The sequence below is a fragment of the Gadus chalcogrammus genome, chromosome 12 (genome assembly GCF_026213295.1).
Source record: "Gadus chalcogrammus isolate NIFS_2021 chromosome 12, NIFS_Gcha_1.0, whole genome shotgun sequence".
NCBI lineage: Eukaryota > Metazoa > Chordata > Actinopteri > Gadiformes > Gadidae > Gadus > Gadus chalcogrammus.
Window position 1 is genome coordinate 16,319,463 of NC_079423.1, and position 22,349 is coordinate 16,341,811.

The following is a 22,349-nucleotide window of genomic DNA, read 5'->3' on the forward strand; positions in this document are numbered from 1 at the left end:
TCAGCGGCGGTAGGGGTGGAAGCCCTGGACGTTGTGGTTCTGGCCGCGGCCGAACGCTGTGGCGGCCGACTGGGCCACGGCGGTGGCCTGGGGGCCCGGGGCCCCGTAGGACGCCGTCTGCTGGCTGAGGTCGGCGAACGTGTGGGTGGTGAACGCACTCAGGTCCTGGCCGTAACCTGGAACACACACACACACACACACACACACACACACACACACACACACACACACACACACACACACACACACACACACACACACACACACACACACACACACACACACACAGACACCCACACACAAACACGAACACGGACAAACACACACACACAGACACAGACACACACACACAGACACACACGTCAGGTGACCAATCTGCTCGTTGGCAGATGATGGCAGTTAACAATATGGCAGTTAAGAGGATGGCAGTTACAGGCGGTCACCGTTGATATGGTTCAGAGATCATAACGTGATGCAGAATTGTAACATCCTGATTGGATTCCTTGCATGAGCCCTTTTTTTTTTGTCATGAACGTTTTTTCGGACCTTAATTCATCGGAGAAAATCGAATGAAGTTGCATTCCGCGCACGTAGCGTGGAGTTGTTGCGTCGCGGTGAATGTTTAAATTGAGTTTTGACTGATTGACAGTCGTAGAGGTGGCGATGGTTGTGGGGGTCATTAAGGAAAACAATGCCTTATCTTAAGAGAGGAGTGCAAGAACCACTTATATATGCTACCGTTCAGCCACTAGGTAGAGACATTTCTCCCGGGCCACCCGACAGCACTAGATGGATGCCCAGGGAAGAAAGATTGGTTACTGGTTAATGGTTACTCAGTTGTGGTCCGTCCTCCACCAGTCAAAAGGTCTGGTCCTTCTACCAACCAACTGTTTAATTTAATTTCAAGACTTCAATCTCAGTGGTAGGTAGTCTTTTCTCGTCACTCCTAACCCGCCCACTGGGGCTAGTGGGGAGAACTCAGAAGATAACGCAGAGCCAGAGTAAACCACCACTTTTACCAGCACTTTCCGCCCTGGGTCATCCACCCCCTTTAAGATTTGTGATTAACAACACGTTCAAGGGGCAGAGAGGGGAGAGGGTCAAAAAAGAGAAATGATAAGCTAGATATAGAATATTTCCCAAGGGGTACCCAAGGAAAGCGCCCCAAGAAACGAGAAGGAAACTGAACGTTTTGAGGGGGTCAGGACCGATCCCAACTGGCCCACAAGCAGGAAGAATCTCTAAAATAAATTGTAAATTGACGGGCAGCATCGTGTCCTTGAGCGCATCTTCCTTTGAGTCTCACCCCTTCAGCTACGATTCAGACGCGACAAATACGGTGGTGGTGGTGGTGGTGGTGGTGGAGGTTATAAAAATGAGTGAATGGACTCAAGGCAGCTACAACTACACAACACACTCTCTGACAATTAGATCATCCTTTTGGTTTTACAGCGGCAAAGCAAAGCAGTGCAGACGGCGAGAGAGAGAGAGAGAATAAAAAGCACAGACGCGGGTTATATATAGCTTCGTATAGTAAAACCACAGCCAACCTCAACAAGGACGTCAGGGCAAACAAAACCAAAACATCCAGATTGTTAAAAATGCACTTCCCCAACTCGGTAGATGAGAGGCCACAGCTGTACCTTTACTATACTCAGCACTTTGCTGTGCGTTGCATGGACGCGCCGGCGTGTACATGCAACGCACACAAATAAGAGATTGAGGTGGCGGGAGGAGGAGGGAGGAGGAGGGAGGAGGAGGAGGAGGAGGAGGAGGAGGAGGGATGGGCGGCGGCTCTACAGCTCTGACAGATCGCTACGTGGGTGTGCGGTCGGTGGAGGTTAACGCTGGCACCTACCTGCACCACAGCCTGCCTGCCCATCGGGACCCTTACAGTGAGAGGTGCGCGTGGGCCCGTAGGCTGAAGGGTCCCGGGGGTAGGGACCCAGCCCTATCAGGAAGACGAGGAGACCAGGTTGGCTGGACCCAGATACTACCGGCGCCCCACCCCCGCCCCACCGTCCTACCCCCCCATCCCACCCCCTGGATTCATGGCTTCAGCTGGCAGGGGTCTTAGTGTATATTTAGACCTCAGTGCTGATGGTTTGCCTGGGAGGACTTGTGTTCTAACTCTGCTAACTCAGCACTGAGCATCAGCTGCATCTGGAAGTGAAAACAACAGAGCGTGAGGTGGTAGTGGGTGTGTGTGTCGCTGTGTGTAGTGAGTGGTGTTGTGTGTGTGTGTGTGTGTGTGTGTGTGTGTGTGTGTGTGTGTGTGTGTGTGTGTGTGTGTGTGTGTGTGTGTGTGTGTGTGTGTGTGTGTGTGTGTGTGTGTCGGTGTGTGTGTGTGTGTGTCGTGTGTTCTTTTAAATGATGTGTTTTAGGGGGGGGGTGTTTGTAAGGAACTGTGTGTTCTTTTAGATTGTGTGTGTGTGTGTGTGTGTGTGTGTGTGTGTGTGTGTGTGTGTGTGTGTGTGTGTGTGTGTGTGTGTGTGTGTGTGTGTGTGTGTGTGTGTGTGTGTGTGTGTGTGTGTGTCGGTGTGTTCTTTTAAATGATGTGTTTTAGGGGGGGGGGTGTTTGTAAGGAACTGTGTGTTCTTTTAGATTGTGTGTGTGTGTGTGTGTGTGTGTGTGTGTGTGTGTGTGTGTGTGTGTGTGTGTGTGTGTGTGTGTTCTTTTAAATTATGTGTTTTAGGCGGGGGTGTTTGTAAGGAACTGTGTGTTCTTTTAGATTGTGTGTGGGTGTGTGTGTGTGTGTGTGTGTGTGTGTGTGTGTGTGTGTGTGTGTGTGTGTGTGTGTGTGTGTGTGTGTGTGTGTGCTTTTAAATGATGTGTTTCAGGGATGTGTGTGTGTGTGTGTGTGTGTGTGTGTGTGTGTGTGTGTGTGTGTGTGTGTGTGTGTGTGTGTGTGTGTGTGTGTGTGTTCTATAGGCTGCCTGTGATACTGATGGTGTACTGTGGGTGTCTATGCAGGCGGTGGACACTAACAGGCAGGGGGCAGAATGTAAGAGAAGCAGATGAGCTGAAAACACTAAACAAGATGGACACCCATTCCCCTCCAACATAAACAACACGCTCACTTTAAAGGGGCTGTATGTAGAATTAAGTGGCGTCTAACAGAACCGACTTGGCAGTAAAGGAATATAATATTCATAAGTATGATTCGTTTGTGTATGATCTTGTGAGATTTCGAATCGTATTCGTTATTTTAGGATGAGCCCTTAATATCTACATAGGGGGTGGGTTCTATGACACGAGGGGCCGCCATTTCGCACCGCCATGTATCTACGGTGGCCCACAATGGACAAACGGCTCTAAAGAAAACGTGTTTCTTTTTATTCAATCCCCAAAAAATAAATAAACATTTTCAGCTAAGCGTGCTATCCCCACGGCTGTGACCCATTTGTGATACTCTTTCAGTTGTGTATGAACTGCGCCCCAGACAGTGTGGTGTCGTACTACAAGGGTTGGAGAAGCTTTGCCCTCTATCGCACATTAAAATCCACCAGAGGCTAAAAGACGCTCCGTACATCCACACACAGCCTGGCGTGACACTGGAAGTGTCCGGAAGCTTGACCTTCCACTGGCCGTGATATCAACATCCACCGCTGGCAGGAAAGAGCTCCACACATCCCAACGCTGTGGGCTTATATACAAGTGTCCGAGAAGATTAACACTCTCGGACGCGCCTCGTATAGCCTGGTGAAGACGAGCATCTCTCTACTGCTGTTGAAATATCCTGTGCTGTTGGATTTCAGTTTGTTACAATCTGCAACCCCACTGCGATTGGCCGGCTAAATTCTACCCACTGGGCCTTTAAACCAGTAAAAGCCTGCGATGTCAACAGATAACCACAGGAGGGCGCTCAACTGGCAAAATGTATTTAAACCCTCCCACAGCTTCCCAAATTAAACACTTACTTAAATTATACTTCGAGCTGCGATAAGTTAATATAATTGAAAAGGTTGTGATAATCACACTGAAAATACACTCAGCTTATTACACTAAAGATGCTGGACTGATCTTCTGAATTGGGCCTGGAAAGCTGCCATTGTGAATCCCCAGCGACTACAGTACAGGCTGAGTCTACCCTTCAGCTATCATACTAGTTATTCTGCCTTTTATTTAGATCGGTAGCCGTAAGAGTCCACCCATGAAACCAATGGTTTGCTTAGAGGGAGCTCACAGCATGAATGAACAAAAAAGCCCTTCGTAGTGCCGTATCAACCCAGCGTCCGTGTTCGTTAGCTGGGTGGGTAAACATTCTAGACTCTTTGGAAACCATGAAAGTGCATTCTTTTTAGTTCTGCATTCCATTTATCCACCAGCATTAGAATGCTTTTGTATTAAGTTGTCATGGTTTTCCCAAGGTACTAGAAGGTTTACCCACCAACTAACCAATATATTTAACCCAATTTGTATGTCATGCATCCCTTATATAGTAAATTATTGGATTATATATTATTGAGTTTCTAGTTCAGATATTATTTTTTATGGAGTAAATTGCTTCAGAAGAAGAGTAACATTGCGTAGGTTAAATGTATGAAAAAAATATATACATTATTGCTTATTCATCGGTTTGTGCTTCAATTTCTCATCTGGGATTAATTAAGTTGATATGAAGTTACAATACTGTTGAATTTACAGCCACTGGAAGGTTAAAAAAAAAAGGTTCATCTAAAGTTGGAGACAAAAATATTATTTTTGGCATTTCTAACCTCGCCACAAATCAGTCTTTGACGGGTAAACCAAATTAAATATTTTGTTTTAATCATAATTTTATTTATGAAAATAGAAAAGTCACAAAATGACCCAGCAGCACAGAGACATTAACATAAATTAATAATTCTGTATCTCTCGAGATTCAAAAAGATCTAACAAAATATTAAGAAACATAAAAAGGCAGTTACCTGTCTAATTGACTCTTGTACACAGAGTCAATTCAATATTCCACGAACAGTCCTATTATAAATAACTAATCAATAACAAAATAAAACAGTACTTAACAAATCCCCTTTTTGACCATCAGATGGCAGCACACATGTAGTTACTCTCTTTAACCAATGGGATCCTGCCACAAAGAAGCCCAAGGGCACTATCCCACACAAGCTCCACACTAATCCTGGAGAGAGAGTCTGTAACCGACCAACTCATATCACAGAGGAATGAATCAACGTGAAACGGGGGGAGAGAAAAGCTTTATGCAAGACTGTGAAGCTACTTAATGGAGGTGCTGCCTTCAGGGGAGAGAGATAGAAGTAGCTGGATGGTTTGAGTGGAGAGGTTGGGCTAGAGTGTGCGAGTGTGTGTGCGCGCATGTATGTGTGTGTTTGTACGCGTGTGTGCGTGTGCATGTGCGTGTGCTTAGATGTGTGTGCTTGTGTGTGTCTAGGTGTGCATACGTGTATGTTTTTGTGTGCATGCTTGTCTGCGTGTTCATGTGCGTGTGCGTAGATGTGTGTGTGCGGACGTGTGTGCGCACGTGTGTGTGTGTGCCTGTGCATGTACGTGTATGTGTGCACGTGAGTATGAGTATGTGCGTATGTGTGTGCGTACATTGTGTGTGCCTGTGCATGTGTGTTTGCGTGTGTGCATGTGGCGGGGGGGGGGGGGGGGGGGGGGACGCAGCCATGCAGCAGCTGTCATGCCACACAGGAGACCGAAGCTAGCAGAGTCATCAGCAGGACGAAGAGGACGAGCGTTGACACAAAGAAAACGGCACACTTTAAGTCCTACCCCGACGTCCTCACGACACCCCATAATATCCCCCAAAACAAACGATAGAAGAGCAGATATACTGTACGGCGCGATGCAGGATGATCGAATTCAAACCAACTGTGACGTCCTGATCCTAAACCAATCCGGAGAGCAGCAGGGGGGGGGTGGGGCCTTACAGTGATTGGTTGAGCCTCTCGGCCCGGGCAGGGGGTGGGGGGGAAGGGGGCGGGGCCGGGGGCCGGGGCCGGAGCGGGAGTCCGCAGTGTCTTCACGGCACAGCCGGAGGGGGTGTGTGTGCGTCATGGGGGGGGGAGCATAATGTGTAGCGCCGTGTGAACCGAATGGTACCGGAGGCAGGGCGTACGGCGCCGCACGCCCATCACACGCACACAGAGCGATAAACAAAAAGACCGAAAGAGACTGCGGACCTGGTGGGGGGTTCTCGTAGACGCGGCGCTGGGTTCCTTTACTCACCATACTGGCTATAAGGGAAGTCGGGCTGCCCCGTCGGGGCTTTGCTCAAGTCCTGAGTAGGTGTGGTGGCGGGTGCGAAGCCCAGCTGGGCCGCTCCTGGCGTGCTGGGCGGGGGGACGGCTTGCTGGGCGTACTGGTCGGCTTGAGGCGCGGCGAAGCTGTACCCTGTGGAGAGCAGAGCGCGAGGTGAGGGCTCGGGTCGCGTCTCGCCCGCTGTCCGCAGCCCTTGAGCAAGACGCCACTAACCCCTCGCTTAAGGACTTTATAAAGCTTCAGCCTAACTAATTAATGGTCGTAATTCACCTGCAGTGTGAAGAATAAAAAACACTTCATTATTGATTGATTAACAAATGAAAAGTCTTAATGATTTATAGTTCTACGCTCATTAATATGTACTGGTGTAGAGCAGAGTTTGAGTCACTGGGATATGGTTTAACGGTATTATTATTCTACTCCGTCACTATGTACTGGTCCAGAACAGTGTTTGAGGAACTGGGATAAAGGTTAGACAGACGGTATCATTATTAAACTCGCCATTAATATGCACTGGTTTAGAACAGTGTTCGAGTCACTGGGATAAGGATTAGACAGTATTATCATCATGCTCTCGGAGGATGTGAGGATTAGATATGGGATTAGAAGGTAGGTCGTATAACGGCCTGTGAAACCCTTCCGAGGCCGCCACCATCATCCAGGGATACAGAGAGAAGGTTGATTGAGACGGTGATTCTGTGTCCCAGCACACGTGGTTCTGTCCAGTTGTGCCAGTACTGGACACCGATGGAGGGACCCGGTGGTTCCACCTTATGACCCACACATCCCCCTGACTCTACGATGAGTCGAGCGATCAAAGCGCTCGTGATCGGAACCACCAGACACCGTTCCTCTGCAACGGGCTCCGGTCATTGGACGGGCATTACCATTTTATGAATGGACAACGACACAGTGCTCGATATCTGAGAGCTGGATCAGAACAAATGGTCGACGGTAAGTGGACGGCATTGACACCGCACTCTTCTTACCAGTGACCACTCAAAGCACGTTACTGTGTCGCCTAACATTCACCCATTCATGCACGGCTTGCACGCATTCACCCATTCATTCACACACCGACGGTGGAGTGAACGATGCAAGGTGACAACCAGCTCGTCAGGAGCAGTCAGGGTGAGGCGTCTCGCTCAGGGACACCTCCACTCTCAGCTAGGAGGAGCCCGGGATCGAACTAGCGACCTTCCGGTTACTACCCCAGTGTAGAACACAGTAGGGCCGGTCGGAGGTCCCGGGTTCGATTCCCTTATGTATAAGCAGCTCCGTGGCGGTGTGTGTAGTGAGGACGGTGGGGGGGGGGTACTGACCGAAGGGGGCCGTGGTGCCGTAGGCCTGCTGGGGGTAGCCCTGGGGGGCCGCGAAGCTGCCGGCCGGGGTGGTCACCAGGAAGGCGTTGAAGGGAGACGGCGGCTGGGCCGGGTTGGCCCTCCCGGCGGTCAGCGGCGGGCCGTACCCCCCTGGAACCACGGCAACAGGACGCACTCATAATCATAATCATAATCATAAGGGATTCTGTTCATTGTCTATTATAGAGAAGGCCAACACTTAGACACACTACACAGGATATACAATTGGATATACTACACAGTGTCTTCATTGAGTCTGCCTCGTGTATGAAAAGTGCTACATAATAATAAAGTGGCCTTGCCTGCAGTAATTAAATAGGTACACTAATTTAGAACATTTTTAAATACCATTCAAAATGATCAAAGTGTCATAATGATGATTAAAGCATTCATTTTGAATTAGCGGCGGCGGAGAAGAGCATAATTGGAGGGAATGCAGTGCAGCAGGATAATATTCATTCTCCTCCGAGCCTCCACACCACGGCGACGTTAAGAGACGACCGGCGGCGACCGGCGATAACGCTCCGCTCTCCTGGGGTCTCTGAGAACCGCTGCCGACTCCACCCTCTCCTGACTCCTCCCTCCCCTGACTCCTCCCCCTCCTGACTCCTCCCCCTCCGGACTCCGCCTCCTATCTGCTGTGACTCCTCCCTCCCCTGACTCCGCCTCCTATGTGCTGAGGTCTCTCCTGACTCCGCCTCCTATGTGCTATGACTCCGCCCCCCTGACTCCATCCCTCTGTGCTGAGGTCTCTCCTGGCTCCGCCCCCTCTGTGCTGAGGTCTCTCCTGACTCCGCCTCCTATGTGCTATGACTGTGCTGAGGTCTCTCCTGACTCCGCCCCCTCTGTGCTGAGGTCCCTCCTGGCTCCGCCCCCTCTGTGCTGAGGTCTCTCCTGGCTCCGCCCCCTCTGTGCTGAGGTCATTAAGCCCCCAGCTCCCCTCAGCTGGCGTCTGACCCACTTCACAGCGCGCTGCGCTCCGACAGCGTGAGAGCGCCGTCTGCGTGGAAGTCGTTTACCAAATATTGACTTTTTGATTCTCTTTGTTCTTCTGCGTCTAAACGGCCGTGGCGGGGGAGTGAGATAGAAGAGCTGTTCTCAGAAGAGCCTCACACTGAGAAACGTTTCCTGAGCATGAGACCAAGTTTCAACCCTTCTTCGTTTGAGCGGAAGCGTTCAATCAACAACAACCCGCGAGGGCGTTTCGATTCCCGTCGTTAAGGAGCAGGTGAGAACGGGGCGTCTTGCTCAAGGGCCGTCAGGTAGACTGCGGACAAACCCCCCCTGACCACTAGACCGTCCCTAATGCCCCCCCCCCTCATGAATTAATGGCCTGGCTCCGAGTACCAACTGAGCTGCATCTCTGAAGAGGGGACACTTGTGTGTGAGCACCTCAGTGGTTTGATCGCACAAACATTATTTATGCAAGGATTCTGATATATTATTATTTATATTTATATGTATTTCTATCCTGAAAGGATGCCAAGGCACCAAGTTGTGTACATTTGTACTGGCAAACATATTCTCTGATACTCAAGAGTTGATCTTATTTTGTTGATCTGAACTGCTCCATCTGTTGATAAATCTAAAACACGCTTTAGAAAACATATTTTAAAGCGTGTTTATATCGCTGAGAAGGCACAGCATCGTTGATGATGGGCACAGTCTTCTCTGTTCCAAAATCCAACGTGCTAAATGGGATTCAAGAGCCGTTAGTTACTCCCGTTTCTACTCCTGTTAAGAGTAGAGACTAGTATTACGTAATAAATGGCTGCTTACTTTTTTGTTATTACTGAACCTGTACGTGTATATTTATTTACATAAGCTTGTTTGTACATGTTTAGCACTCTTGCGAGTCCCCCACTGTTAAGCAGTGTGTTTGTGTGTAACAAGTGATACATGATTAAAATACATGAATAATACATAATTGACTAATTAACTATTTCAAACAGAAATAAACTCATCTCCAGACTCAACGTAACATATTCAGGATAGGACTCCATAGCCGGTTCACAGCAGCTTGTAAAGGCTTTGTCGAGCCACTGGTAGGAGACCAGTCTGTCCACACAAGCAGTGATATCCCCCCATGAAAATGTCCTCAGGGCTTGAGATATCAGAGCTAGCCTAACCAATAGCAGAAGGGGGCTAGCACCCATTCAAGGCTGCCATCTGTCCCAAACGTGCAAAGAATTATCAGTCGCTACAGCTTTTGTGAACAAGACGATGATAACAAAATGTAACCGTCCTTTGTGCTGTTGGTGGACAGAGAACTGAGGGGACAAGCAGTGTACAACGCAGGAGGATCGCTCTAACGACACAAGAACTAGATACATGCTGGAATCACAATGATACTCCATGCTAACTATTTACACATACACACAACACACAAACATACAAGGCCGCGATATTACAGTTAGAAGGACGAAACTTACCTATGGCTTGACCAGTAGTAGACACCCACACTCCTGTGGACAAAAAGAAAGCAAAGGTTTAATTTGAGAAGGACGGAAGGGAAATATTGACAGGGGGGGGGGGGGGGGGGGTGGAAATCATTTGTTAAGTTAAGACTGGCTTAGTTTTGGTATAAAGTCAGAAGCGGTTTGAGTTGAGGTAATGTGGCTAAAGGTGAGGGTGCACTTAAGGGCTAGGTTAGAGAGGGTCATGTTTTCCGGGGAAACGGCGCCCGGTAAACAGAGGGTCTTTGTAACACATGGAGGCCAGTGGAGACAGAACTGGGGAGAGGGGTGGAGATGGTGGGGGAGGGTCTATTCTCTGTGCTCTGGGATCCATTCCCACTCACCCTGTGGCCCGTAAGTCTGTTGCCAGCCCTGGGCGGGCTGTGTCGTCCAACCATTAGCCGTGCTCAAGATGCCGCGGGGCCCCCACTGTCCGGGGCCGAGCTGGCCGGGGGCCTTGCTGTCGCGAGGCTCCGCCTTCTTGGCTTCCACCTGGACAAAGGACAAGGAGGAGACGTTTTTGCGAGCCCCCCCCCCGTGTGCGACGGCTGAAGGGCGCCCTAGTCTAACACAACTCTGTCCTAACCAATGGCAATGAGTTCTCTCTAGGGCAGCTTGAGGAAGGCTCGTTTTTTTTTTTTATATAAATACTACTACGGTGTAAATGTTTGGCCCGATGTGTCGATATGACAACTCGACTAGCGTGACTATCGCTGGATATGTTGGAAAGCCGTGGAGCTATGTGTCTCAGGTACGCCCCAAACCAATTGGGAAGGCAATGCATTGTATAGCAACGCTGATGGGATGCAAAGAGTGTTACAAAAGGGAATTGGGAATCAGGGAATACAGTACAGCAGAATTGATGATATAGGTATGTACCTGAGAAACATAGGAATGTAACTTTCCTTTGACTAATTTCCGCCTTTGTGATGAAATACATCTATTGGAAGATTAAGACTTACCTGTCTCCTGCTAATGCTTAAATAATCGAATTTGCATGAGTCGAGCTAAAGTTTTAAGGGGGGGAGGGGGGAAGCATCAAGAGAGATATTTGTACGGATGAGCTAACAGATTAAGTTAACACATGCAGATATATATACAGTTGAACTGTTCATTTAAGACAATCTCAAATTGAATCTTCAAACTGTGTCAAACGAGTCGAAAACGAATAGGCTATGATCGTTGCTGAATTCAAAGGCACACTGTTGCAAATACGCAATAGAAAAACCATCGGAGTACACCAGCTTTAATCGCATCTAAAAGTGTGTGACCTGCAGCGAGAATACTCTGTTACTTTCGTTTTGTATTATCTATGTGGTCGCCTTCCAAATATAAAACGTCCTCGTGCATTTATTGTTGAATCCATGCATCACGACCAGCAGTGCGAACATCACCGTACACGGTGACTGGGTTAATTGGCAGCGGCGTCGGCCAATCGTCCCTCTCGAGGGTCTGACAGTTTATCCTCACATCTCGCCCCCACACCTCCCAGCCATTTGCCTTCCGTTTTCACGTGGCCTAGTAAAAAACTTTGAGGCTCTTATCAAATAAACTAGCAGTTAACCAGAGCAGTGAAGGAGGCTGAGGACTAAGAGAGAGAAAGAGAGATGGAGATAGAGAGAGAGAGAGAGATAGAGGGGGGGGGGGGGGGGGGGGGGGGCGGTCCAGAAATAGACTGAAAGGGTTGAGTTATTGGGGTCACCTTGCGGGGAGGAGAACGAATGGCAAATTCCTCCCAGCTTTAAGGTGTTGCCATTTTCCCTGCCTCCCCTCTTCCTTCTCTGTCGACCTAATTACACGCACATGTTCCCTGGCAGCGCCGCGGCGGCTGCTCCCAGCGCCGCTATACCTGCGCGCGTCTCCCGTGGGTCTCTCGCGGGCTTTCGAGTGATGGATACCGTGACTCCTGCGCCGTCCCCAGCAGCGGCGCGGGGATTTGTGCCGCAGTTTGATGTGTTCCCATTTCTAATTTTGTAACTCATATCTCCCAGCCTCCCTCAAGTCCCAACGCATGGTAATGTCAACCCAAGAACAATGGCTACCGTCGAGGCCGTTTGCGCCGGGAAAGCAGGCCAAAGTCACGGGGAGCGGGCGGGTGGGGGTGTGTACAGGTACAGCTGGATCAGTTACGCGCTATTGACAGTGTGTGTCCTTATCTCCGGCAGGGAATAAATAACGTTTTATTTCATGAGGACGGCCGTGCCACCCTGGTGACGCTTTTCCATCGCCTCGGTTATGAATGACTCGAGAGCGAAGGCGTGAAAAGAAAGTTGGACTCGTTTTTTTTTTACGAGATAAATCGCGGCTGTCTGTCTGAGTGGAGGGCGGGAGAGAGGTTGAATGTGCTTCTGAGTTTGTTTCCTCTGGTAGGGTGGGTATGAGCGGCTGATGTTGTAAACGCCCCACTGGGGACAGAGTAATGAATCTATGGTGTTAAACTGCTGCTAAGTCCCCTTTTTTCTGTCTAGACGTAAGAATACAAGAATGGCTTCGCATAGCAAGAGAATATTTTAACGTTGCTGCCTTTCAATGTGACAGCAGTGTCGGCTACAATAAGGTAATACAGGACGATATATACAAGTCGGTTGACATAGCGTAGGAATCTGTTTCTCCCTGGATACCGCAAGCACTCGACAATCTGGCACACCCAGGGGGATAAATCAAACGCACATTTGAATGCGGGGAAGGGCTGACACAGTGTGGAGATTCTTCAATTGAGGTCACTTAGTTAACATTTCAAACATGTTGGCGTGTAACTCAAAAAACAAGTGACCTGCCAACAAAACAGAAATGAAACAAAACTGATAAATGACCAATCCTTTAGGTGATTCTGAATAATAATAATCCTGTAATAGCTGTTTTGACCTTGTAATTGCGGGTGAGAATCAGAACCCAGAGTATATTTTAAACCAAGTGGATTTAAATACGAAAAGCAGTTTGCACAGCCTAAAGGAGAGGTCAGTTTACACCAAGCCTTGGGCGACATTGGATTCTGTAAAGCTTTAATTATCGCTTCATCTGAAATATTATGAAATATTTAAACTAATAAACTAGCAACTTATCGTAAACCTTAAACTAAACCTTATGCTGGTGTTAATGCTTAAAAATGGTCCAACAAATGAAAAAAAATGAGATTTATCGTGTATCTATAGAGTACAGTAATCTAATTTCTTCGTGCCATCAATACACACGTACTGGGGAGTAGCGCGATGGGCGAGTCTACCACAGCATAGCGCCTTAAGCCAATCCGTCTGACCAGTCGCCCAAGCCTCCGTTGGTCTCGAGGGGTAAAATAAAACTACAACTACACACTTTTTTGCCCATGATGTCGTGATAATGCATGTTGACAGCCTGGTCCACTGACTGCTCGGCCTCGAAAGTAATAAATCCAAAACCTAGCCAACGACCAAGAGTGAATCAAGGTAGCAGGGGTTGTGACAACACAAGATGAAGAACAGTATTGGGCGTCAGCAGAGAGAGAGGGGGATCCGTCAAGACTGGGCCCCAGGGGGCCGCGGGGGTTCGGATGAGGTCGCAGGGCCGAGGGGGGTTCCTCGCTACACCGTGGGGGGGGTCTGAACCCGAGACTTAACGTACAGAGCGTTTGTAATGCACGGGATGGCAGGTGAAGTGGCCAATCGACTACATCGTCTCCGGGTTACTTTAGCTGTGTTTGAGGCGCCAATTGGTCCAATACGAGTTTGTTTGACTTCATGCCGTTTCATCCAAACCCCGCCTTGATCTGTCCCTTTGGTATGTCGCTGCACAGCACACACTGTCAGCAACCATTGTTAATGCAGAACAAAAAAATCATGAGGAAACAGAAGATTTACACGGCCTAAAAGCTTTCTCCAAGCTTTCCCAAATTGAAAAAGATCTTATAGTTTTTGAGTAAGCCAGGATAAGCCCTAAAATGGTAAATCACTAGTACTGCTCACAGGAATAACACAAAGATATAGGCCATTGCTGCTTGCTTTATTTTAATTGCAGTGGTGCTGGTGTGAGTGCATGGGGAGTATACAAAGTTCTTATCAACAGATCACTCAATCCGAAATCAATACCTCGTCGACCAAAGTCAGAAGGTAGCCTTCCATGACAACGGGCTGTCACTCACAACCAAGGGGTCGGTACTAAACTACAGGCTCTAAGAGTCTCTAACTGACTCCGGGATCGGGGGGGGTGGCTAATAAAGTGTTCAGAGAGCAAGAGTGAGAGAGGGAGAGAGACTCCGCTGGCTCTCTGGGTTGATCCACTTTCCGGCTCTACTTTGGTAGCAGAACTGGGTTCCGTGAGTGCGTCTCCACTTGGGGACGTAACCTGATTTCAATTAAAGGTCCTGCGAGACAAATAACACTTTAAGACCTCTATTAGATTGCCAGGGCGCTCCCTGACGTGCTGGCCTATTGCTATTAATAAGATCTGTCATTGACCCGTCATCACGGCATCCAACCTCGCCATCGATTCAGAACTCTTGAGTTCTGAGGACATAAACGGTGACACACATTTTCTGCCGAATTAAGGCCAATGTCAACCAGTTGGATGTATTCGTTCCTGGGTCATCTATTCTTGAGTATACAGCCCTTGAAAGTAGTTCACTGCTTTACTGCTTAAAAAGGCCTGAGTCATAATAAAGGTGTTCCTAACCAACTTACTAACTAACTAAAAGTTTTTGAACTAAGGGACAAACTCCACCGCTGTGACTCAAGGCAGGTGGCTCCATCACTCTGTGATATAACTTTGTATAAACACCACTGTGAGCAATTTGTATTACATTTTAACTTATTTTTTGGTTTTTTGGCCTGTACCTCTGTGGTACCAGTCAATGCACATTAACCTAAAAAGGAGGAAAGATCAATCTTAAAGAGAGACAGTTAATCACATTCAAACCATTCAGAAAGAGAACAGGGACAAGAAAAGTAGAAGGACTTACTTACAAACATACTTAAGTTTCTACAGAAATGAGAAAACACACTAAACCAAAATAGGACATACGCATCAATTACGTCTAAATTAAAAGGAAAGAAAACTTATTATGTTGTTCCAAGTAAAAGTTTTTTTAGTGAAAAGAACACAATTAAATCTATTCTAGATTATGCAATGATCGTAACTTGTGCACTACACCAAGTTAAATTCAGATGACAAACTATTCACTGGGTTCCTCCACAAAAGAGTCAATGGGGTTTGAAGACAGGGGTGTAAAACGCAGACAAGAAGTAGGGAAATGTTCATTGTTGCGTTGTGCGAACAGCAAATATAACCGTTTACATGTAAGATTGCGTGTCTTGATGGAGGTGATAGAATCCTAGTTTAAAGGGCGTCATTGCCAAGCGAACTCCAGCCATGCTAAATTAACGAGGAGCATTAAGTGTGCATGACCTACAGTTGCACGGACCTTAATTCCTCCAATCGTTGCACCATTGCAATATTCAGGCATAGATTTTAAACGTTTTACTCTGTGCAAAACGTCTTTGAATTGCAATAAGACTGGTTTGGTCATTCTGGCTCGAACCGTACGGCGGCTATCTGAGTGGAACAGCTGTGTGTCTGCACACCATGCAGCTTCCCCTGCAAGCTTCAGCACACTCGCTGTGAAGCCTGCTCCCTCTCAGCGTCCTTATAGACCGTAGCGGCCATCTTCGTTCCATCTTTGTTCTAAATCCTCGCTGGGCGAGGGGTGGCTGAATGCAGAATTCAGGAGTCCGCAGGCACACCCCCCCCCCTACCCCATCTTCCACCTAGCGTTTGGAACCAAGATGGTCGCCCGGCGAATAAGGCCAGACGACCGCCCCATGCCAGGCACGGGAGCGCGTATGCGAGTCGTGCACTTAAATCAACAAAAACACTGCCACCAAAACACAGCCAATCACATTACATCGTGGAGGTTGGGGGGGGTGGGGGGCGGGGGGTATGCAAATGCTGCGGACGGCCGGGCCGGCCTGCCCACGGTGAAGAACAATGCGGCGCGCGGCGCGTCGAGTGCGTTATTTTAAGCGAGGGGGCTGTGATTCATGAGCACCTCGCTTTGCCTGCTTCAAAAATACACCTAAACTACAGATGCGGTAAAGGGTATGTACCGCTGTCGGGTTTCAGGTGTTACAGCACAACGGAGGCACGGAGGTGTTTCACAGGATGACTCGCAGCCACGTTGATGAGCGGCACAGAGGGGGGCTCGCCACTAGCTGGGTGGTGTGTGGTACGAAAGCGTTTATAACGGCGCGTCTGCCACCGGTACCTCCTCGTTATAAACCCTGTTCGCGGCCGGGACCCCACTGGCAGGACGGTGGAGCTAAAGGGGCTTTGGGTTCTGTCCCTCCCCACAGTGACGGAATAGTTTGTCATGAGATTTAAGATGGTGAGGTATGGAGAAGGGGGGAGGAGGGAGAGAGAGGTGGGGGAGGTGGGGGGGGGGGGGGGAGAAAAAAAGGGATCAGCTTTTACCTCGGGGCCTCTGCTTCTCCGCATCATAGATCATTACCACCTCGGTGACCTTGGACAACAAAGCAAAACAAGGGCCCGTGGTTTAGCGCACCGCGGACACACCGGATACACACCTTCCCCTCTCTCTTTTTATTATCCTACCATTCATTAATCCCCGACTCCATTTTATCCACTTTATTAATTCCCCCCCCTCCCCTTTTCCACCTCCACCCACCCGATTGGCCGTTGCTTTTATGGCAGCCAATGACCCCTGCTCAATGTCACACACATCATGGGGGGGGGGGGGGGGGGGGGGAGGGGGGGACCCCTCGGTGCTAGGCTACGTGAATCTGATTTGCACGGCGCAATACTCACCACTCCAAACCTATTGAAATAGTCCCTGAGTTCGGGCTCGCCGCAGTTATGTGGGATCCCGCCTACAAATATCTTCTTTGACTTATTGCTATCGGCCTTGCTGCCCTTCTGAAAGAGAACAGGAGTGGGCGCGTGAGTGTCACGGCGGCTTTGGAGACGAAGCAAGGAGAATGAATGAATGAATGAATGAATGAATGAGGGACACAGGGAGGGAGCCGGCCAGCCTTCATCTAGAGCGACAGCCCAACGGAGGCCCTGGCGTGGTACCCTGGGGTTTATTCTTAACATGTCAAGGCAAACACTGGCCTACACACATCACAGAACGCATCTCTGAGCCTTTCGCCGTTTGCTGTTCACGTGTTCGCTGCTTTGAGCGTGTTATCATAACCACGTGGGAACACTAGCGAATAATATGGGTGGAGGATGCTGTGAAATAAGGTGAGAAAGGATTCGGCATCTACATTTTCCGTTATACATTACACAACAGACATCAAATATGGCAGTTAATATCCTTTTTTTTTTAGGCTCTTGTGCTTCTTGTGCATATAAATAGAGATTTATGTAATTTTCAAGAACAACTTATATACTTGCATGCGTCAAAATAATGAATAATAAATGAATGGATCTATTCGTATCAAGGCTTTTTTTCTGAGGTCTATGGTAAATTTGGTACAACCTTAACAAGACAATAGAGTGTCTCACTACGGACACCCAGATTCAGCAGAGGACACGCGCACACACGCGCACACACACACACACACACACACACACACACACACACACACACACACACACACACACACACACACACACACACACACACACACACACACACACACACACACACACACACACACACACCTTACCCAGCCCTCCTTGGTTCGAGATTTTTCAGGTTGCATTCCCCTGGGAGTACAGGGCTTTGGGTCAATCTGATGGGGGAGAGTGAGGGAGAGAGAGACAGTTTGTGAGGGAGGAGGGAGAGGAAGGGAGGGAGGAAGATACCGATAGGAGGAGAGAGAGAGAGAGAGAGAGAGAGAGAGAGAAAGGAGAGTGTGGGAGAGAGAGAGGAGAGGGGGGGGGAGATAAAGATAAGAGACAGGAAGAGAGGTTGACCTTAACACTGAATGAAAATCACCTTCAAACGTTCCAGAGCCGGCCTCATGTAAAAGGCACACACACACACACACATTCCCCACACGTATTCATTCATGTAATTGTGTGACAAATGAACCGCATGCCCTTCAAGACAACCACCCACAGGGTTATTTATTACATGCTGACACAGAAGCACAATTCTTTTTAGGGAACAGACATCACCTCTTCATTTACAGCAAATAATCTGCATGCATTATTCCAAAAACTAAAACTGCCTGTTTCGATGATTTGGCTTTCAGACCGGTAGATCTGGTTTGGGAAAGACATAGCGATAGAAAAGTGGTTCCTGCTTGTTCGCTGCAGGCGAGAGCAGCTCTATCCTTCATAAGACCCGACTCTAAGCAATCATTACAGAGAGCAGCGGGCTGCAATTAGGGAGGTCACAATAAAAGGAAGTACGCTTGTTAATAATTTAACAGTGAAGTCGATGTTTAATACCAAGTGCATTACTCCAGTTCAACACACACTGCATCACAATAATTAATTGCAATAAAATAACAAAAGACCACTCCATTATCACGTCACTGTTTGAATACGGTTTTAAGAGACGTGTATTATTATCGTTATTGATTGACCCTACGAGTTCAGAGCGTTTGACACATTGACTTTGGTCTAAAATTCCTACACTAGAACAACATTTGTCTGTTTCAGTCATATAGGCATCTTCAACTCTCAGATACACACTCACTCTAGCAGTCAAATTCACATTCACTCTAGCTACCACAATCTGCCCAATTCAGACAGATGCCAAACTTCGGCGGTCTTTCTCCACCGTCGATTCAGATACTTACATTTCTGCCATCGAGGTTATGAGGTTTGGTCTCCAGCACTGTCCGCACACAGTTGGGGTCTTTGAATTTGACAAATCCAAACCCTCGCGACTGATTTGTAGATTTGTCCTTCATGATGACACAATCTACCACCTCCCCGTACTGCGAAAAGTAGTTTCTCAGCGTTTCTGAGAGGAGCAGAAAGCAACAGTAGTGTTACCGCCAGGGTATTTAACATCATGTGGCAGCATTATGAAATAGTATGTTACAATGTGTGACCTCTGTACGTAATAGTATCCAATGCCAACGCTCAATTTCTGTGGCACACAACAATTATTAACACTCACAATGTGAAATGATATGAAATTAAATTAAAATAATTGTGTCTAAGGTATGCATTAACCTTTTTGAGATTCTAGTAACATTAGCAAATACTTTTTATCCGAAGAAATGAATTCCTGCCGTCATTCAACTAATGCAAGGATATAGACTGCATGTAGACAACAGCAGTTACGGGGGATCGAACCCAGTCTTCTGCTGGCTTATGGAAACTCCTTGACCTACACTATCCACTGCTAGTTGGATTCCTTCACATGATTGGATTATGAACAAATTTGATATTCGATGAGTCTCAAAGAATTCATATATATTAATATATTCCTGCTATATAAGTCACTGATATACTGTAATAAACGCTCAAAAACACTTGGTCGAAATTAAGACAACAAATTTTCTTATTAACCGCCTGTAAATTAAATATCAATATTGTTGATTTGAAAAATCAATACATGCACAATCTTATCTGTACCCCCTCCTCATCGCTTGAATTGATAGTGATTGACGGGAAACAAGGATGTAAAAATGATAAGAGTCTCAAAGATCGAGAGAACTGATCCTGATGCAGTCTACTGGTCTTCGGCGAATGCTGCAGCGACGGTAAAACTAGCAAATGTATACCTTCCGTAAAAAAAAAACTATCTGAAAAAGACCGGCACCCTTCGAGAACACAACGCATTGATCGACCGCCATCCAACACGCATGATACGGAGGTATACGTGAAGGAGATACAGTGTCACTATTTGCCCTTGGAGGCAGGGCGTGCATGTTTCAACAAACGGAACGGGAATCTTAGTAATTGCTTTCCTCATTGCTTTGTTAAAAAGGCCCGGGGGTATTGGGTGAGAACACAAGCACGCCTATACAGCCAGGGCTGTGGCCACCCATCCTCCAGTTGTGAGGAACTCGGTGAGAACGAGCCTGCTGCAAGTGCGCTCTGCGATGGTCAATGAACCGAGGGGAAGAGGAGGGCTATGAACGCCCGGGGCTACGGACAAGCTCCTCTTGGGACAAACGGGAGGAGGAGGAGGAGGACACAGAGATTGTACCGGACTCTGAATAGACGCAAGCATCGGAACATAACATGACCTTGTAACACACATTGCATCAAATAACACAAGAACACAACAAAAAAACAAGGACAACCCACACGTCTGATTAATTGTGCGTTACTAACTCTAGCCCATCCAGTAATTCTATTGTACTGAAATGTCACAAAGAGCAATGAATATTTACTGTACTAGGTACATAAGATGGTATGAACAATGAACTCACCTTGTGTTGTACTCCAGTCTAAGCCACCCACAAACAGTTTCCTTTAAATAAACGTTAAACAGTTAAAAATCGAATAGCACCAAATCCCTGTATTTGACAGAAGTTTGGTTTTGGCAGAGTATACAAGCACAAATTACACATGAGTCCCCCTGGCAAAACATATTCCAAATTCAAGCAATGTTATCCAATCTAAAACATGAAACCTCATCATCCAGCCAAGTCACAACACAGTAGTTATCAACACAGTAAAATACGGCGGCTCGCTTTCCACCAAAGTTACTGCATCGACCCAAACACATATCGCTGCCTGCACCTCTCATGCAGTCATTCACAACGAACGGCTTGTTTTAGTTGCGACAAACCCCCCTTGTTTCCACTTCTCCTGCCACGTACATGCAGCATGCAGCGGGCTCACACCAACTTCCGATTGGAGGGACCACGGGGGATGCTCGGATGATGCTCAGCGCTCTTCCCATGCATGCGATGGGGAACCAGCGAGCGCAGAGCATAGCTCTTGCAGCGGCATCTTGCAGCGGTGACAGCTGACCACATACATGCTGACTGGGTGAGAAGTTTTATCCACAGCTTCAACCAGCAGCCATACAAGCGGGTAGTTTGTATTTAACGCAATTTAAAACCGGTTTAGTGATTCGAGTTAATCATAACGGTGATCGCGTGAAGGACCGTGACCCCCGGTGATGTGTCAGAGCGCTGCGGCGAAAGGCGGCTCCGCTCCCGGGACGATGCCCGCTAAACGTCCTCGCGCTGGCGGATCCACCAGAACCACTCTCGCTTTAATAGCCTCTGCTAGCGCAGCGACGTGCACACTCCAGCTCATTAAACAACGCAAACACCGCGCCAAAAGTGACGCCGCGTCACCCGGGGGGTCGAAACTGCAAGGGGCAACCCCCGGTGCCATTATGGCCCCGTGCCTTCAGGTTAACCGTGGAAACCGCCCGGTCCCGGGGTGTTACCGGGCACTCTTTGGTCGACTTTACACAGGCTAGCTATGCGGCTAACTATAAACGCTAGCCTAGCTCGCTAGCTAACGTTAGCTGTCAGATGACAGCTCGGGAAGAGAGAGTCTCGGTCCCCGCTCTCAAGTTGCGATTTAATTAAAAGTCCCATGGCCAGAGCGGCGCGATTCGAAGCGATCTTACCCGACTTCATCTCCGGCTAAGTTGTTGTTCATGTCTGCGGCTGTATTGGGGGGCTCGGTGCGCTGGAGCCGGCTTGGTGCTTCAGTGCTGCCCCTCTACAGACTGAGAGCCGAGGAAGGTCACTCCGCTCTTTGGTTCAAACCGCTCTGCGCAGTGACGCCGCTCCGCCGCTCCGCCACGGGCCCCCCGCGGGAAGCAGGCGCACTTAAAGTGGTACATTTCAGATTCAGATTAAACTTTATTGTCATTGTGCAGACTACGTGTAAGTGCAAAAGAGCAGTTAAGGTGCAGTTTGAACATGATTGTCATATAGTGTAATATAAGTACAGTACATCATAAATAATAAGTTAATTTCTTTATAATATGGCATTCCTGTGCAATATGGATGTCATGTTGGCGGGTTTTCATTTATTTGGCCGTTGGATTGGCTTCACTGTCTTTTGGAAGGATCTTCACAAATCTATGAATGCAAAGGAATGAAAGTAAATGTTGGAAAAACATTAACCACTAACGGTTTACTTTACAATATTGCACTCCAATGCAATATTGATGTCATATTGGGCTTGAAATGCATTGGGATGTTGGGTTCGACTCAAACACGTTAGGTCTGGTACTGGACTTCACGGCTGCGTTAAAGTCAAGTGTTACTGTGTCAGATAGTCTAAAGACCTTTCACGCTAAGACGGATTAATTATGAATGCTTCTGAATGGTTATTTCATGCACGTTGCTAAATTATGTTTAATTATTTTGTTTTTGTATACATATCGCCCTAATTATGTTATTTTTGGGAAGCAGGACTGACCGCAGTAACGCCC

At 47.9% G+C, this 22,349-nt stretch overlaps 1 protein-coding gene across 1 annotated transcript; it reads right to left on the reverse strand.

Annotated features, from left to right (window-relative positions):
- On the reverse strand, positions 1 to 22,349 carry dazap1 (DAZ associated protein 1). Its single transcript, XM_056603524.1, has 12 exons — positions 21,534 to 22,349; positions 20,374 to 20,414; positions 18,784 to 18,950; positions 17,701 to 17,766; positions 16,835 to 16,942; positions 16,481 to 16,529; positions 13,355 to 13,437; positions 10,387 to 10,534; positions 10,019 to 10,051; positions 7,548 to 7,697; positions 6,193 to 6,357; positions 1 to 176 (listed from the first exon to the last, which is right to left on the reverse strand). The coding sequence occupies exons 1-12, from the start codon at positions 21,563 to 21,565 to the stop codon at positions 1 to 3; spliced, it is 1,218 nt and encodes a 405-aa protein (XP_056459499.1). The 5' UTR covers positions 21,566 to 22,349.